At 39.1% G+C, this 19456-nt stretch overlaps 1 protein-coding gene across 5 annotated transcripts; it reads left to right on the top strand.

Moving 5' to 3' along the window:
- Positions 1 to 87: 87 nt before the first annotated feature.
- Positions 88 to 18859, top strand: morc2 (MORC family CW-type zinc finger 2). Of its 5 annotated transcripts, XM_047159986.2 has the most exons (29): positions 107 to 229; positions 1015 to 1070; positions 1870 to 1917; positions 2517 to 2675; positions 7803 to 7856; positions 7941 to 7975; positions 8121 to 8189; positions 8304 to 8394; positions 8530 to 8638; positions 9204 to 9363; positions 9461 to 9572; positions 9691 to 9816; positions 10201 to 10280; positions 10422 to 10504; positions 11181 to 11266; positions 12630 to 12770; positions 13656 to 13810; positions 13945 to 14073; positions 14204 to 14309; positions 14463 to 14595; positions 14689 to 14775; positions 15056 to 15346; positions 15505 to 15762; positions 15889 to 15949; positions 16069 to 16207; positions 16898 to 17074; positions 17387 to 17480; positions 17632 to 17820; positions 18094 to 18859. In XM_047159986.2, exons 4-29 carry the CDS (start codon positions 2608 to 2610, stop codon positions 18160 to 18162), a joined length of 3102 nt encoding a protein of 1033 aa, XP_047015942.1. In that variant the 5' UTR covers positions 107 to 229; positions 1015 to 1070; positions 1870 to 1917; positions 2517 to 2607; the 3' UTR covers positions 18163 to 18859. The 5 variants fall into 5 exon arrangements, with proteins under 5 accessions (XP_017341020.1, XP_017341018.1, XP_017341017.1 ...); XM_017485529.3 differs by lacking the exon at positions 1015 to 1070 and having other exon boundaries at positions 89 to 229; XM_017485531.3 differs by lacking the exons at positions 1015 to 1070; positions 1870 to 1917 and having other exon boundaries at positions 88 to 229; positions 15520 to 15762.
- The last annotated feature ends 597 nt before the right edge of the window (positions 18860 to 19456 follow it).

The following is a 19456-nucleotide window of genomic DNA, read 5'->3' as shown; positions in this document are numbered from 1 at the left end:
TGAACACGCCGCCTCGTTGTGATTGGCTGAGCGCGGCCAAAGGGCGGGACTTTGATTTTGGTTCTCGGGTGTTTTTGCGCAGGACAACGGAGGAAGCTCGTGTGGGTGAAATTTTCGCGGCCTTCGGAGTGTCGGTCTCATGCACCCACGGAATAAAGGAATAAACACGACCAACTTCTGACAACCGAAAACAGACTGGATAGAAACAGCATACGACAATACCTGGAAGGTTAAATGGTTTGCAATATTGAATGGACGTTTCTGGAAATATAACTGCACTACTGGTATTTTAATACTAGTTAGCGCCTGTTAGCGAGCTAGCAGCTGAGGACATGGCAGTACTACTAGGTGTAGCAATGGCAGACCACAACTTAACCACCTCTCAGTGTCTTGTTTGAGAAGGAGGGAGTCGAGGATAAGAGTGCATAGCTCCTAGCACAGGTGGTAATGTGTGAGGCTTGAGGCATGGTTGATAATAAGTTTAGTGAGATAAAGTAGGCCCTGCTCCATGCAGAAGCCTGTGTTGCACTCCAGAAGGCGTGTACAGCAATGCCATGCATCTTTTCATGCTGTCTTAGTGTGAGGGACATGGCCACCATTCCAGCTCTTCATCTATCCTGATAGCTGATCATCGAAGGGTAGACAGCATGCTCACACTGGATCTGAGTGGTGTCAGGTGATGTAGAAGCCAGATGATCTCATTGTTACCTCCAGCACTAGTCTTTTGGACAGGTAGACATATTCTTTTAAATTGGGCTTGTATTGTCTCACGTGACATAAGGTTGTCAAGTGCACCTGACAGTGTGAGCATGTGAAGCATGTAATCAGGATATCAAATCAAAGGAAAATCAGTATATCAAAGCGAAGATGTAATACAATAGATGCATATAAAACAGTTTTGGCAAGAGATGCAGATTTATACCTTGGCAGAAACTGTGAAGTGGTTAAATTCTGTATAATTGTTCCTGAATTTCTGTTTTTTGATGAAAGCATTTAAATGCATCTATGTTTCAGGTAGGGACGGGCGATATCTTATGGTTTGCGATATACCGGTATATATTCTCCCCACGGTAAGAATTAGTCTTCTCGTGATAATAACGATAAAGCCTAGTTGATGACGTATTTCTGTGTGAGACGGTACGCGACCCATTCGCAGCTCACGTGCAGAGAGAAAACAAGTACGGCGGAAGGCGGACGTGAAGCTGAGGAGGAGTTTATCGCTAAACGAGGAGCTGCCTCTACAATCTGGAACTGGTTCGGTTACAGAAAATCAGTTCTACTTTTAGATCAGTGTTTGTGTTTCTGAGGCTCTGAAGATCACAGCTATCACATGTAGCTAAAAACAGTGGTGCACGGTACTATATTTATATCATCACTGATATCATTATCGCAATAAATACCAGAAAATATCCTGATATAGTTTTAAGTCCACATCGCCCATCCCTAGTTTCAGACTATATGATCAATAATATAGATCAGTCCATACAGGATTTTGCAGAGGTTTTTGCGATTGTTGCCTCCAAAAATGCTGGATTGTTTAATACAAAATTTGTGATGCAACTTGTGGAGTTTTTTGTGTGTTTTTTTATTTCATTTTTTTAATGGCTGAAAACTACTTGAATTGGCGAAATTGCAATTGAACGGAATTGTCTTTCGCAGTGATGTTTGTCAGTAAACGAAACTTTTTAGCTGTGCTCATGTTCAATGCACTAGACTTGAAGAGGGCTTTGACTGTATGTGTGTTGTGATGAAGTCACATTATGCATCTCAGCCCAAATCTGCGGTGATTTAGAAAAATTGCATGCTACGCCAAATATTGTGTAGTTTTTGCTTGATTTTGCATTAATTTCTGCCATTTCTAAATCGCAGAATCTGCCATGTGTGCACGGAGTTCACAAAGCACAGGGTTTCCTCCAGGTACTCTCCTGCCCCACTCCAAAGACATGCGTTGTAGGCTGATTTGGCATTTCTAAACTGTCTGTAGTGTGTGAATATTTATGAACATTATAGTATATGAACGTGTGTACGATTGTGCCCTGTGATGGGTTGGCACCCTGTCCAGGGTATCTCCCATCTTGTTCCCCGAGTTCCCTGGGAATAGCTCCAGGCTCCCTGAGAGAGAGGGATTATCTCTATTATATATATATATATATATATATATATATATGTATATATGTATATATGTGTGTGTGTGTATATGTATATATGTATATATGTATATGTAATATATATATATATATACACACAAATATCTATTACATATATATATATATATATATATATATATATATATATATATACACAAATATCTATTTTATATATATATATATATATATATATATATATATATATATATATATATATATATATATATATGTAATAGATATGTATATATATATATATATATATATATATATATAAACATGCAGACGGGAGAATGTTGAAACTTTGCAATTAATAATTGGCATAACTTAATTAAAATTTGTTCTGTGCTGTTTTTGTTCTTTCTTTCGTAGGTGCTGCCGAACTGCAGAGGCACGTCACTTCGAAAGTATGTAAAGAAGAGAAGTGACCCAGAGAGTTTTTCTCCGTTATCCGCTTGAGACAATGGCTTATTCAAATTACAGCAGCTTAAACCGTGCTCAGCTCACCTTTGAATACCTGCACACTAACTCGTAAGTATCACTGTGGTTTGTGAGCGAGAGTAAGTGTGTCTGCACAAGAGAAAAAAAGGGGGGAAAAACTCATGCGCTGACTACTAAGAGCATTAATTACAGGACGAGGAGTGTCTTTTGGGTGTGCGATGTGTTAAATAATGCAGGTAAAGGTACGCTTTTTGGATATGGTTGAGGACTTATTTCCGCTTGAAGAATGAATAAGCGATTATTAAAGAAGGGCAGAAATGGGTTGATTCGTTGAAGCTGTAAACCACTTCAAATGTTTAGTTACTAGGCATAGCTAGTGATGAGGCATGTTAATGTAATCACACATGAAGAAACAGTGTAAATGGGAGAGTGATCTGAGCTGATGTGTGCGATTAAGAAAAATAGTACAATTATCTGACATTGTGTGTGTTTTGGATCTTATCACCTATATGCACGATATTGTACTATAACATTTTCAAATTAATTAAACAGTCACCCCATTGATTGATTACAGACAGGTACATATGCGGTCCTAGTATTAGGACAAGTAGTAAGTTTGTATGGGACAATGTGGGACATATTTCCAACACCCAAAGACATACCATTTTGATGTCTATCTAAGTGAATAAGAAACTTGTACACTCGGCCCATTTATTAGTCAATCGTGGGCATCTGTGAGTTCATGTTTGTAGAAGAGGGTAGTTAACAGTTTCCTTTGAGTGTCTTATGTCGTGTTCGGTGGTATGGTAGCTTATTTTACGTGTCTTGGAGGCATCTTGGAGGCAGTATGTGCTAGCTCTCTTATCCCCGGTTGGTAGCCGTTGTATGGAAGGTGAGAGCTAGCTGGGATATTAATATTATAAAGCATGGAATGAGTGCTGTCAAAATGTAATTTTCTCTCTTTTCACTTTTGTGGATAACTTTTGTGGCCACACGCATTAATATTGAATCGAACAATAGCTTGTAGAACAATGAGGAGGACTTATTTGCACATTTATTACCAATCATCAAATAATTAACCAAGACCTTATATTAAATAAATGTAAGTCACACTTACAATAATGGGGTGCGCTTTACTGTTGCACCACTCTTATCCTTGTAAAGACTTTAGAGCGCACGTTTTATTGACAAACAGGAGGAACTTCATCAAGTGAAAACTCTCACAATGACACACAGCACTGTGCCATTATTTGAAAGTCGATTTTTTTTCCCCCCAAGCATGCCATATGTTCACAAAAAATCTTGGCAAATTTTGCCATTTTAGAGAGGTCTTTGGTTACCATTACTTTGGTGTTTATACTCATCTTATTACACTGGAATACCACAAACCCTATTCCTATTTCCAGTATATTTGCCATTTTATCCGGAGATATCCGGAGAAAAACAGTATTACTGTTAGCTGTTCCTTCGCCCCAGTTTGCTAGTTTTAAGGCGTGAACAGCATTTCAGTGTCCGTCCTTAAGTTCTTGTTTTACCTTTCTGTTTTAGGACTGGTTTTGGCTAGCTTTATGACCAGGACGTGCTTCAGTTAAATGAATAATTTATTGTATCAAGTATAATTGTTTTCCCTTCTACTCAGGCTATGAGAATTGCACCATTATGTCTGACAATTTTTCTAGGGCTTGAAAGTATTGTCCTCAAAATCATCTATTTTTTTGTTTAAAAATATTCTTTTTTATGCTTTTCCACCATAGCCGTGGTGCCTGAAATCCTTTTGGTTTGTTCTAAAGAGCAGGTATTATCTGCAGACCAGGAAATACTGGGGTGAAGCTTAACGTACTGAACGTTGATTGGTCAAACACAAATGTCACAGAATGACCAACCTGCATTTAGTCAACAAGCGTGTTGTTGTTTTTTTTTGTTGTTGTTTGTTTGGTTTTTTGTTTTTTTGCTTTTTCTTTTACTTTATTTATTCATTTTCATGTGATTCATTTACATGTGATACATTTTCATGTGATTCATATACTGATTCGCTTCTCTTTAAATCCAGTTTTAGACTGTGATATTACAAAAGTCTTTCCAGATTATTACTTGCCACACTGTATGAGATAACCCCAATAAAATTGCCTGAATTCTATAATATAATTTGTTCACCATGTTAGGTTTAAACCCTCTAAAAACAGATTCGCAATTGACTAACATTACTCTGTTCCAGTTCACATCCTTCAAAGCATTGGCTTGTTTTGTTTACTCTCACAATCCCCCAAACACGTGCACACACACACCCAAAGTCTCCATAAAACAAATGAGAGAGCAGTGTTTCCCACAATAACCAAAAGTTGTCCACAATGTGAAAACAACACTGAGAGTAAGCTGAACTAACCAAAAAATTACCAAGACAAAAAGTTCCAGTAAGAGAAAAAGCCCCTACTGACTTCCAGTCTGATAAACAGTCTGCGCACAATAACAAATATAATGTCCTTAACTTTTAAAGACTTGTAACAAATAATATAACAGTGTAGGACGTAAAGCAGAGGAAAAAACACTATTAAAATTAAATATACAGAAACTCTAACCCAATCCGAGACTCAAAACAGAGAACCACATTAATACCAAAGTGGATTTAAGAAGAGTAAGTCCACAAAATCTAGGCAAAGTAATGCAACAACGATATCTTCAATAAAAATCCGAATACTGTAGAGCTGGAAGGCTGAGTGCAAAAAATAAAAGAAGAGCGAAAAAGACAAAGCTGTATAGGTGATGCAGTTCACCCCGATATCAAGAGTTTAACATAGTCTCTTGCTTCCCCTGCTGAAATAAAGTTCTTCTGGACACAGTTATATGTAATGCGAAGCCGAGCTGGGTGAAGTATTCCATAGCGAGCGCCCTCAATACCATGAAGTTTATGCCGAAATACGTTAAATGCAGCTCGGGCCCGTTCTTGGCTGTGTAGTCAGGGAAAACGGAGAGGGTCAAATCCCTTACTTTAATCCGCTGGAGCTCTCTCTCACGGCGTAAAATGTCAACACAGTCACTGTGATAGTGGAATCTGCACACAATATCTCGTGGTCGTTCACCAGGCTTGGGCTACGGCTGAAGGGTCCGGTGGGACCGGTCCAAAACGGTATCCACTTCAGCAGCAGTTGTACATGTGTCAGCACCCTCTGGAACTCCGACTATCCTAATGTTATTGCGCCATGACCTCAACTCCAAATCCTCACATTTATTCTCTAATTGAGTCACGGTCGCAGTGAGAGACTCGATAGTAGTCTTCATGTGAGCTGTCATCGGTGCAGCCGGAGAGAGCGTGCTCCATTTCCACAACAGTACCTTTCAGTGTTGATATGGTAGCCTCGGTAGCAACTTTGTCACTAGCCAGCTGTGTTTTCACGGCCTGCAGGTCAAGCTGGATAATAGACAGCGCATCCCTGAGAATCTCCTGGAGCTTCTTTTTAAAAATATCGGCAATGTCCTTCCTCAATGAAGCCAGCAACTCAAGCCTGAGTGCGGCAAAGTCAAATTCATCGCTCGGCGACGCGGATTCAGTGGAAGAAGGAGACTCGCTCGCGGTGCGCACACTAGGCCTCAGTCGTGTCTGAATGCTACCATGGGTTTTCGTGTTCTTTCCAGACATTTTAACGTGCCACAAAGTGCAAAACAAGGAAACGGAGTAGAATAAGTCAAAATCTATTGTATGACCGAAAAGCGCTAATTAATTACAATTTTAATCGAAATCAGCAGGAGCCTCCAACTTCGCGTCCTACTCCATCGAACTCCGAATTCAAATCATCAACAAGCGTGTTTTAGGTCAGAGGCATAAAACATGCAGACTGGAGTGTTTCTGTGAAAGTTTTTTGTTTTTACCCAATTACGTCCTGTGTAGCTTCCTGTGAACAGTCTGCATCACAGAATAAATCATTTCTGTTGTTTACATGATTATCACAGCCATTACAGTGACAATTTGTTCAGGAATTCAGTAGTTCTTGTTCAGGAAATTTCCATAGCTATTTAGTTTCTTAATGAAAATGCTTCTGTTCAATTGGGGGTTTTTTTGTAGAAAATGACATAATCTTTGTAGATAATATTGAATTCAGAGTTGATGAATGAAAATCTATAGATAAATAATTTTTATGTAAGGTCTCATTTTTTAAAGGAGTTTAGATGATGGCTATGGCATTGCTCATCTGTATCCTAATTTATCCAAATGCAGTCTGCCATTAACATTGTGGAGAAGCTTATACACTACCAGTCAAAAGTTTAGAAACACTCATTCTTTATTGTTATTAATTTTTCCACATTTTAAAATAATAATAGTCATCAAAACTCTGGAGTAACACAAATGGAGCTATAGGAATTATGTTGTGATCAAAAATCCAAAATAAATCAAAATAATTTAATATTTTAGCCTCTTCAAAGTAGACACCCTTTTGAGCATGTTCGCCTCACGCCTCCAGGGTCCGGGGTTCGAGTCCCGCCATGTGTGTGCAGAGTTTGCATGTTCTCCCCGTGCTGTGGGGGTTTCCTCCGGGTACTCCGGTTTCCTCCCCCAGTCCAAAGACATGCATGGTAGGCTGATTGGCGTGTCCAAAGTGTCCGTAGTGTATGAATGGGTGTGTGAGTGCGTATGTGATTGTGCCCTGCGATGGACTGGCACCCTGTCCGGGGTGTACCCCGCCTTGTGCCCGATGCTCCAGGTTCCCCGTGACCCTGAAAAGGAGTAAGCGGTAGAAGATGGATGGATGGTATTCTTGGCATTTTCTCAACCGATTTCTTGAGAATTTTCCATGAGCTGCTTTTTAAACAGTATTAAAGGAGTTCCCACCGACGCTGGACACTTTATTGGCTGCTTTTCGGAATATTTCGTTCCAAGTTATTTGTTTAAAAAAAAAAATTTTTGTAAATAAAATGTTAGATTTCTAATGAAAGAAATTCATTTGTTGGCACAATTATAATTTTGTCTACAACACCGATATCAAACATTTAATCATACACCTTCAGATCAAAAGGTTTTTAAGATCATGAGAAACATTTCAGTCGAGTGTCTCCAAACTTTTGACCGGTAGTGTATATTGACTGATCTTGTGAATCATGTTCGGGGACCAAGTGCCAAAGGTGCATGTTTTCTTCTGCTTCATATTATTATTATTATTAGTAGTAGTAGTATGATTATTATTATTATTTTCCCTTGATTATATGTTGTATTGTTTTAATCAACAGGACAACACATGAGTTTCTTTTCGGAGCTTTGGCCGAGCTTGTAGACAACTCAAGGTATCCGCTTACTTCCCTTCTACCATCCCTTATTGAGAAATGTTGCAACTGTGTTGCAATCTCATCACTGTTTTTCCTCTACAGAGATGCAAATGCTACAAGAATTGACATATATACAGGTACTGAAGAATTCAAAAACACTTGAGTATGTTGAGATGTTTTAGCTTTAGATATTTTCAAAATGGAGCTTAATTTAACATGCTGTTTTTCATCAAATGTTTTTATATCAATTGTTTTATATACTTACCTGTCTTGGAAATTCAGAGAAAAGACCAGACCTTCGAGGAGGCTTCATGCTTTGTTTCTTGGATGATGGAAATGGCATGGACCCTGGTGAGTACATTTTAATGTCTAATACACTCACCTTCAAAACTCAGCACTACAGCATCTCTCAATAGACACGTGATGTAGTTGTTGAATCCTAAGGAAGAATATCTATCTATCTAGGTGAGGCGACACATGTCATTCAGTTTGGCAAATCCAGCAAGAGGTTTCCTGAGTCCACCCACATTGGCCAGTATGGAAATGGCCTTAAGTCGTAAGTGCCCTTAATATGTGCTTCCGTAAGTTCTCATGGAAAAAAAATGACCTGAAATGTTCTAATGCTTTGAATATACCCTTTCCTGTCTTAAGTTTTTTCCCCCCATGATTTCAATTATTTGTATTTTTTTAGTGGATCAATGCGTATTGGCAAAGACTTCATCCTATTCACGAAGAAAGATGACAAATTAACATGTTTGTTTTTGTCCCGAACGTTTCATGAAGAGGAGGGGCTGGATGAGGTAAGAAATTATTTCAGTGGGTCTAAAATAAACATATTTCAATGTTTATTTAAACAACTTCGTTTAGTATTTTTAGTTAAATTTAACGCTCTGGGCTCATTTTAAATTTAGTTTAAGTATGAAAATAGGTATAAATAAACAGAAATGTTTGTGAGTTTATTGGAAACGATTGCAAACCATCTCGATACTGAACACTTTAACGAAGCAGCACAACATATATTTGTGTTACTTTTATATAAAGGCATCTCTGGTGTACCCTTCTTGTGCCCCTGATTTAAATAGTCATTAGTTAGGCCAAATTCTCACAGAGCAAGTATTATTTAGAGCACAGCTAGAGAACTAGAGATGGATCCTTTATAGGTGTTATAGAGCCTTTATAGAGCCTTATTAGGATTTAAGAATTTGCCATTTAATACATACTTAAATACAAAGAATTAGGTCTTCAGTTGAATGAAACACTTATAAAGCATAAGAAATGCAGAACAAAGTATGTCTCACTTAATTTACAATAAACAAGACCTTCTGGGATCCCATTTTCTGCTCTCTCACTCTCGCATGCATGTAGGTTATTGTTCCATTGCCCAGTTGGGACCTGAAGACCCAGCAGCCTCTTACACAAGACCCAGAGAAATATGCGATTGAGACAGAACTCATTTTCAAATACTCACCTTTCAAGAGTGAAGATCAGCTATTCCAGCAGTTCAAAAAAATTGAGGGAGCCAGTGGTACGATTCACAATTAACAATGCACACAAAGTTCTCATAATGTTGTGTGCCTCTGAGTATGTGTAAGCCTTGTGAACCGTGTGTGTGTGTGCATTAGGGACACTGGTTGTAGTTTATAACCTGAAACTTATGGACAACAGAGAGCCTGAGTTGGATGTGCAGACAGATCACCAAGACATCCTGATGGCAGGGACACCTGTAGAGGGAGTGTGAGTATTTCAGGCACCATCCTACTCTTCGAAGTTGTCTTATTTAATTTGTTCTTTCCAAATTTCTCTTTCTGTTTCTCGTTTTCCTTCATAAGTAAACATTTTGTTTTTGGAACAGGAAACCTGAAAGACGGTCATTCCGTGCCTATGCAGCTGTTCTGTACATCGATCCTAGGATGAGAATCTTTATTCAGGGACACAAAGTCAGGACCAAGAGGCTCTCCTGCTGCTTATATAATCCTAGGTATACACACACACACGCACACACAGCACTTGTTTGTGTTGGTGTGGGTAAATGCAGGTAATAGAAGTTTTTTTCTTGCTTTATTTAACATTTGTGACATCTAAATAATAGATGAGCAATAGTTCGCTTTCCCTTTCTGATGCCAACATGGAGATCAGTATAGGTATCAAATGTCCTTACAGAGCTGCCTCTCAAGAAGCTGTAAGGCATGTAAGGTTTCTATGTTCACAGGATAAAATACGTTCATGGATCAGAAAAAAATACAGCAAATCTGATCCAATACCAGTCCAGCATTTTTTTTTTTACAGGATTGTTGGACGTTCACCATTGGATTGGTACATCCCTAAGGGGTGCTATGCTCAAATAGTATTTGCTTTCTTGCAGGATGTATAAATACACATCAACACGCTTTAAAACGCGTGCAGAGCAAGAAGTGAAGAAAGCTGATCACCTCGCAAAACTTGGTGAGTACTATTAAAATGCACCTGTACTTTATAGAGGTCGAAAATATAAGAAATACTGATTGGTGTGTAGATTTGTGATGTGGGTGTGATAACTGCAACTTTATAGTCCTGTCTGCTTTTTTATTTCATTTTATTCTAAAGCGGAGGAGAAGGCCAGAGAAGCAGAGAGTAAAGCTCGCGCTCTGGAATTGAAACTGGGAAATGATTTATCTAAAGAGGCCAGGGTGAGAACTTGCAGTCATGTGTTACACATTAGCCATGCTATATACACTACGTGTGGACACACAAACCCATATGTGACCATTCCAAAACTATGGGCGTTAACATGGAGTTTTCCCCCCTTTGTTACTATAACAGCATCAATTCTTCTGGGAAAGTTTTCCACTAGATTTTAAATGGTGGCTGTGGGGATTTGCCCATTCAGTCACAAGAGCATTCATGAGGTCAGGCACAGATGTTGAGCGAAGAGGCCTGGCACACAGCCGGCGTTCCAGTTCATCCATCAAATGTGTTCCGTGGAGTTGAGGTCAGGGCTCTGTGCTGGACACTCGAATTATTCCACTCCAACCGTGGCAAACAATGTTTTCATGTTTGGGCCCCTTAGTTCCAGTGAAGGAAAGTTGTAATATTACAGCACACAAAACATCCTATACAATTATGTGCTTCTAAATTTGTGGCAACAGTTTAGGGAAGAACCACATATGGGTGTGATGGTCAGGTGTCCACAAACTTTTGGCCATAGAGTGTGGTGTCTATCAGCAATTTAAGGTTTATTTATAAGTAATAGTAGTAGACCTTATGGTCTGTTTTAATAGTTTTACCTTTGCCTGCAGATGTATGTATACAGATTCGGTTGCTTTTTTAATTTCAGTTGTTGCTGTCTGACTCAATTGTTTTCAGGCTGCATTGAGAAAAGCACAAGATTCGGCTGCAGCTCTTCGTGCAGAAGCGAATCGAAAACAAGCCATTCATGCATCTAAACAGAAGTACTGCATACACACACAAACACACAGATTTACACACACTACTGGTCAAAAGTTTAGACACACTCATTTAAAAAAATATATATATATTTATATATATATAACTTCAAAGTGACGCCCTTTTTGTCTACCATTTCCAGAAATGGCAACCGATTTCTTGAGGAATTGCCCTGAGATGCTTTTTTTAAACATTATTAAAGGAGTTCCCACCAACACTGGACACTTAATGGCTGCTTCTTGGAATATTTCACTCCGAGTCGTCCGTTTAAAAAAAATAAAAAAATAAATTATGTAAATAAAATTTTAGTTTTCTAATGAAAGAAATGAGTATGTTGACACAATTATAATTTTGTCTACAACACCGATTTCAAACATTTAATCATACACCTTCAGATCAAAAGGTTTTTAAGATCATGAGAAACAATTCAGTCAAGTGTCCACAAACTTTTGACCAGTAGTGTACATGTGTCAGCCAAAGACATTCTGACACAGCTCTCAGTACTTAGGAGAACTATCAAGGTGTATCACATCAACATTTAGTTGTAAACTGTTAAAGCAAGTCCTGAACCACAAGGCTCTGAATGTAGCTATGGTTCTACAAGTGAGTGGAGATAGTGGAGTATTTTTATTTGCTCATTTCTTGTTCTGCTGAATACCAATAGCAAAGTCGTGACCTCAGTAGCTTGCGACCGTGACCTCATGTGTGCAGCCTATAAAAGAACCCCTCTATGTCACTTTTGTCCTCTAGCCATTCTCATAAAACCTCGTGAGCCAGCTGGCCTGGCAATCCTCTCCTCAGTCGTAGTATGGGTTACATACAGAACCACTTCCTTACAGTTTTGACTACTAGGGTGGTTTCCTTTACAGCTTGTAGAAGTTGTGTACACACTTTTTAAAAGTGGTGATAGCAAGGATTATAATTGCTGATACTGCCTCCTTTGGAAGGTGAGAATCTATCAGATTCATTACAGACCACATGAGTTGCTATGAAGCAACATTCATACTCACATGTCCATATGTGACGCTTCTCATAGTGCCACCCAGGAGGTAGACACAGTGCACGTTGAATGCCATTTAATGGAAGTATGCACCTTTATCATGCTCTCCCACTCATTGTACCCATTGCACCTGTACTTGTTAGCATTATCTCACTAAAAGCCAAGAGCAACTGTGCCCTGTGTTCACAATACAACCTTCATGTGCCATAGTGTCAGAAAGAGGACATGTTTGATGCATCTTGGTCTTTTTATCGGCTACCCACATTTTGTCACATTCAAAAGGTGATGATTTTGCTATTATACTCAGCAAGGAAAGAAGAAAACAAGAACTATCTGAACTAACATGATTGCTGATGTTCATGTGGCAGGGCACTGAAGGAGCCCAAAGAGCTGAATTTCATCTTTGGCGTGAACATTGAAAGGCGAGACCAAGACGGCATGTTTATCTATAACTGTAGTCGACTCATTAAGATGTATGAGAAGACCGGGCCACAGCTGGATGGGGGAATGTGAGTATTTTATGTGGACATGTAGCGCATGTAATGTTTCAAATGTAGTAGTAGTAATAAGTCGAAGTGATTTAGACTTGTTTTATAATCTTTCTACATTTTACCACTTATTCAAGGGGCTTCATTAGTTCTTCTCAGTTTATATTATTTAGTTGTTATTGGTTTTTAGACTTCATTGACCAACAAGTTTCAATATCTTCATATATACTCAGCAAAAAAATAAACGTCTTTTATTTCCGGCAAATTTCTTAACGTGTAAATATTTGTAGTATCGTAAAAAGATTCAACAACTGAGACATAAACTGAACAGGTTTCGCAGACATTTGAAGAACAGAAATGGTATAATGAGTCCCTGAACAAAGGGGGGATCAATATTAAAAGTTACAGTCAGTATCTGGTGTCCACCAGCTGCTTTAAGTACTACAGTACATCTCATCCTCATGGACTGTGCCAGATTTGTCAGTTCTTGCTGTGAGATGTTACTCCACTCTTCCACCAAGACATCTTTCTTCTGGTGTTTTTCAGAGTCAGTAGAAAGGTCTCTTTATTGTCCTAAGTTATTGTAACTGTGACCTTAATCGCCTACCACCTGTAAACTGTTCGTGTCTTAAGGACTGTTCCACAGGTACATATGCAATAATTGCCCTTTCCAATAAAGTTCTGTAAAGCTTGTTTAAACCCTTTCCAATAAAGATCTGTAAAGCGTATTTGGATTTTACAAAATTAGCTTTAAAATACAGTCTCCTGAAAAAGAGACGTTTCTTTTTTTGCTGAGTATAAAAAAGCCTTGCATGTTGGATGAGTTGTTATTTTGCAAATCTGAAATATAAATGTGTCTTGTTGCATGTAGTAGGACATTGGTTGCTATGTTTGTGCATATTTCAGGGCATGTGGAGGAGTAGTAGGGGTGGTAGATGTTCCCTATCTTGTATTAGAGCCAACACATAATAAGCAAGATTTTGCAGACGCAAAAGAGTACAGACATTTACTCAGAGCTATGGGAGAATATCTTGCCCAGTACTGGAAGGACATTGGCATAGGTGAGTATGTGAGGTCTATTCCAATACATATTTACATTCTCTCTCTCTCTCTCTCTCTCTCTCTCTCTCTCTCTCTCTCTCTCCCCAACTCCCCCGCCAAAATGCTAAATTGTATAATTTCATTTACTGAACAGCTCAGAAAGGCATAGTGAAGTTCTGGGATGAGTTTGGCTATCTGTCAGCCAACTGGAATGCTTCACCTGCAAATGATCTCAGGTTCCGCCGGCGCAGAGCCATGGAGATTCCTGTGACGATACAGTGTGGTATGAGCACAGGCGTCTTCAGTCTAGCACACACCCCGATGGCCTAAACATGATTTATTGTTTATTTATAGTTCTTTATAGAATAGAACGCTTTCATTAACCCTCTCAACCCCTGTTTCTATTCTCTCAGATAAATGTCTGAAGTGGCGTACATTGCCGTTTCAGATAGATGCTGTGGATAAGCGTTACCCAGATAGCTGGGTCTGTCTCATGAACCCTGATGGAACGCAGGATAGGTACAAAAAAATAAAGACAATAAGAGGGTTTGACTGGTATTTTATTATATCCCTCTTTTTCATATTATTTGTACAGTCTCTGCTCCCTGTCTTTCATCACTATAAAATGATCCTTTTTCCACTCTGTGATCTCACACCGTTTATGACTTCCAGGTGTGATGCCCCTGAGCAGAAGCAAAATGTACCAGTTGGTGTTTTGAAGAAAGACACCAAAACCTCAGAAGACAAACAAAAAGAGCTCTCTGAAAAAATTCGCCTGCAAAAGGAGAAATTGGAGGCTCTACAGGTGCTGCTCTATTCTTTTATATATTATTCTCTATTGCTCTAAATTGTTGTCTGTCTGACTTAATGTAACCCGTTACGTTACCTTCCATTACAGAAAACCACAACTGTTAAGTCGGCAGCAGACGTAAAACGGCTCCCACTAGATGTCAGTGCGAAGGTTTCAGAGGAGCGTACATCTCAGGTACTGTTTTTTAAACTTCCCTGTTTGTTTATTAACTCTGGTTTAGTGGGGTGTGTGTGTGTGTGTCAACCGTTTATTTAAAAAAACGTCAAAATGTTTCCTTTTGGTTACTAGGGTTAAGATTACAGTTCGGTTTAGGTGTAACATAGCTGCATTAATAATTATTATGGAAGGTCATCACAAGGATAATAAGACAGGTGTGTGTGTTTGTATTTGCTTGTTTGTGGGAGAATCAGAAGAGGGAGAACGTGATAGGACTTGTTTGTTTTTTTTCTATTAGACTGCCATTCGGTCGTCACAGCGTGCTGCGGCTCGTCCTCGTTCACCCCCACTTCCCGCCGTGGTAAAAAATGCTGTCAGTCAGTCACCTGCAGCTAAAACTCCACCTACTAAATCTACAGGACCATCACGTCCTAGTAGAACTCCACCAGCTGCTACCACTCCTGCCAAAGCCAAACCAGCCCCCACCCCGTCCCCCAAATCGGCGAAAGCCACCACTAAAGCCGTGCCCACACCTCCACCTTCAAAAGCATCAGCTCGCAGGAGCGTAACTCAAACACGCAGTACAACAGTGAGTATACACAATCATATATCAACATTAGCCAGGAATTACTATTGGTTCCGAAAATCTGAATTGCAGCAACTGAAGGTTATGATCATAAATCAGTTTAGACGTGAGCCTTAAGTTTTTGAGAGAAATTCAAATGGTGTATCTGTAAATGATTCTAGCCATCCTCTACAAAGACGACCAGGCAAACATCAGCCAGCAAGAGAGAAAGTGCCAAGAAGGGTAAAGCACAAAAAGAAGATGAAGAGGAAGAAAGTGAAGAGGAGGATGAGCAGGAAGAGGAGGAAGATGAGGAAGAGAGTGAAGAGGAAGAAGAGCCCCAACCCAAGAAATCCAAACTGGCTGCAGCTGCTCAGACTCGTGGCAAGGCAACAGTAGAGAAGAAGGTCCTGCCAACCAAACAAGCTAACAGCACAGAGGTATATTAACTATGCTACCATACTCCTCAGTCCTTTTTGCTAAGTTTATACTATATAAACACAATTAGTAAATAAATGATAAAAGTTGCAGAATTTTTGTAACTAATCACAAGTCTTCTTTCTTAGCAAGTCAGCAATAGCACAGAAGAAGATTTAAAACAAGATGCACTGAAAAATGCCCTTAAAGGTACCCACCCTGTTTATATGAAAATAAATCGGCGTACCTTCAAAACTTGGAACATTAGCTTGGCAATGGTAGAACGCATGCATGAAGTATGTGCTTATGTGTGTATGTGTGTTTCACAGATAAAGGCTTACAGGTGGAGGCAAAGGTGAACGGAGAATGGTTCACTGGCCGGGTGACTGCAGTAGAAACAGGAAAAGAGAGTGTGCGCTGGAAAGTAAAGTTTGATTACGTCCCCATGAACACTCCACGAGACCGCTGGTATGAATTTACATACATGGCAAAATATTTACTCTGCAACATGGTTTAAATTCAGCTGTACTCCTGATTGGCAGTGTATACTGTCTATACCTTATGTAATGCTGTATTTGTGTTGCCTTTAAAACTAGAGATAAATCGGTCAGGAAGGATAAGGAGGGAGCAATTGTCTGTGACCACCACCTGCAAAACCATTCCCTTTTTGGGGGTTATCACTTATGATTCCTAACTGGACAGATTGATATCCCTGAAGTTTAATTGACTTGGTGTTATACTGTGATGATTTAAGTGTTCCCTTAATTTTTTTAGCAGTGTAGTTTGCTTTGTCTTTTCTGAAGGTTGAAATTGCAGCATGTTTCAGTGTTTAATACTGCACATTACTGGTAGAAAGTGTAATATAGCCTGATTTCCAGATAGTGTCACTGTTTCACTAGCTGGGATATTCTAAGATTGCAAACTGTAGTGGAATATATAAAATGTTCAATCCAGCCTAATGGCATTTGCTTTCTACATAACCACCTCTCTTGTTGCACTATTAAAATTAGTCATAATTTTAGTCATAAAATTAGTCGCGATCAAAAAATTTATTTGACAGTGTGATATAACATCATCTTCAAAATAGGGTTTGTAACATGAGCATTTTGGACAAATTAAATGTTAAACTACTTTTTATTTGTTTTTGTCTTTGCCAAGGGTGTTTAAAGGCAGCGAGGACGTCCGCCTTATGCGGCCTGCCTCACCAGAGTCACATAGTCCAGACACCAATCAGGGCCCAGCACGGTCTGTGACTCCGCCCACCGCAGCAGAGCCTGATACGACCCAGAGCGGCCCGAGCAGAGAAACGACAGAAGGCCTCGTCAGTATGATGAGGTGTGTGTGTATATGTTTGTGATGAGACTAGTAATTCAGATTGAGTTAAAAATGAGATACACTGGCAACATACACTCATGCACTTTATTAGGAATACCTGTACACCTACACATTCATGCAATTATCTAATTATCAGTCAATCATGTGGCAGAAGTGCAGTGCATAAAATCATGCAGGGAGGGGGTGATCTCAGTGATTTTGACTGTGGCATGATTGCTGGTCCCAGACAGGCTGGTTTTAGTTGTTCTATAACTGCTGATCTGTGAGTGTACATATTTGTTTTGAGCTTACATTATTTTGTGTTAATTCTAGGACGTTGCTGCGGTATTTTTTCCCGCCTGATTTTCGAATCCCAAAAGATTCTGTCAACACTATGAGTGCTGAAGACCTTGTGGCTTTCCCTATTGTGAGTACATTCTTACTGTTGTGCGGCTCAGAATTTTGTATTTAATCAGTGTTAACAGGGAGTCCATGTGAACTGTGGCTTGAGCGAAGTTGTAAACATCGGTGCATTCTCATAGTCCCCTAGTTGATGTCTAGCCGTGTATGTGTTGCAGAAAGAGTATTTTCAGCAATATGAGGCAGGGCTGCAGAAGCTGTGTAACTCCTACCAGAGCCGCGCGGAGTCTCGAGCACGGGCCGTGGAGGAAAAGAGCAACGGCGCAGAGACTAAACTCCGAGAGTCTGAAGAGAAACTGCGCAAACTGCGAACAAATATTGTCGCACTGCTGCAGAAAGTCCAAGAGGTCTGACACACTCACATACATTTACATTCAGATTATATTAACACCACTGCATACACACACAATTGCACAAAAACGGATCCTCTCACACAGGTATTAGAAATCAATTCAGTATCTATTATTAATTGTTCGAGAGCTAAAGTTAATTGTAAAGTTACATAGTTTTAGAAGTGAGAAATGTAAATCTGGACCTGTTGATGCATATCTGGACATTTTGTTTAATCAAGTGCGTTCCTCTATAAATGGTGTCTGAGTATATATGGATGTTTTTTCTAGGATATTGAGATCAGCAGCGATGATGAGCTGGACGCCTACATAGAGGATCTTGTCACTAAGGGCGAGTGAAACTCTCCAGCGCTTTCTATGTCTCTCCCTGTTTTCCTTTATTTGTATGTCCTCTCAAAATCTGATTTCCTCTTTGTTCATCCATATTGCTCATTTATTTTATTTTACATTCTGTTGACTGAAGTCATAGCGTTTCCGTTATGTCTCCCACCCCCGGCCTGATGAGCAGCCTGAGATGTGCAGGCAGTATTTTCACACAGCTCCTTCCCCAAGCCGATTACCTTATGACGCATATATTGTGAGCTTTGACCAAAGGAGCTGATATGCTTCACATCTTTTACCTTACACAAACACTAGCCTCTCTGATTATCTCTTCATTTTGATACATATCTGAAACTTTGAGTATTTCATTCCCAGCTCCGAAAAGATCCACAACGTGTACTGTGCTTGCAGTGTTAAGGAGGAAAAAAAACCCTCCTGTTATGAAGAAGTCTCTTTGGAAACGTAATTACTGTAAGTTTTATGTTCTATCCTTGCTTGCTTTTTTCTTTCTTTTTTTTTTTTTTATTCCTGTAGGTTCCCTGTGTTATGCAAGCATTAGCGTGAGGTCCAGGACTGTTTCTTTTCTTTTCTGAATAAGTGCAGAATGGTTTACCCTATGGTTCACAACATTTAGTCGCCATCTTTATATATAAGTATATTTTTTAAACACTTTTAAGAAATTGTTCCACTGTTCCAATAAAAGTTAGGATGTTTATGAAGTGTTCTGTTGTTTGTCCTAGGATATATTCTTTAAGTAATTATATTTAATTACAACAATAAGAAGTGTCACTTTCTAAAGATTCATTCTGTCATTCAGCATTGTTTAAAAAAAAAAAAAAAAGTCCTCAATCAATGCATTTTGTCTTAAGTGTGTAAGACTGAAGCCCTTGTAGCGTTTTCCTACTTAAGGTTTGAAGTAATACTAAAAACCCACAGCACAAATGCCAAAGGATACTGATCTGATGGGAAATTAAACAATTAAGCAGCTGAAGAGGAATAGGAAAACATCTTATACAATTGCACTGGGTGTTTTTTCTGTTCTTTATTTTAGCAAGGCCAAAATATGCTCATATTTTTATATATGATTACTGTACAGGAACATTGACATTATTTACATTTGCAGACATTATTAAAATCATTTACACATCTTTATTTTGGAATAAACTGGCATAAGGATTAGGTCAGTATTATTCCATGAGTTGTTTAAATTGGGTTTAGGACGTTTTTGAACAAGTTTCTTAGCTAAAGAAGTAAATATCAACGAAATCTCAAATACCTCACTTGCTGTGAAATAGGTCTTCCACCTAATGTG

Source organism: Ictalurus punctatus, chromosome 14, assembly GCF_001660625.3.
Source record: "Ictalurus punctatus breed USDA103 chromosome 14, Coco_2.0, whole genome shotgun sequence".
NCBI classification, from domain to species: Eukaryota; Metazoa; Chordata; class Actinopteri; order Siluriformes; family Ictaluridae; genus Ictalurus; species Ictalurus punctatus.
The sequence above is the reverse complement of the archived record's forward strand: the minus strand, read 5'-3'. Positions and strand labels throughout refer to the sequence as shown.

Excerpts from the sequence above, each read along its gene's own strand:
- morc2 (XM_017485528.3), top strand. The coding sequence starts at position 2,608 with ATGGCTTATTCAAATTACAGCAGCTTAAACCGTGCTCAGCTCACCTTT. Across the intron at positions 8,190-8,303 it reads TGGAAATGGCATGGACCCTG|GTGAGGCGACACATGTCATT; the intron begins GTGAGTACATTT and ends CTATCTATCTAG. Across the intron at positions 15,763-15,888 it reads AACAAGCTAACAGCACAGAG|CAAGTCAGCAATAGCACAGA; the intron begins GTATATTAACTA and ends CTTCTTTCTTAG.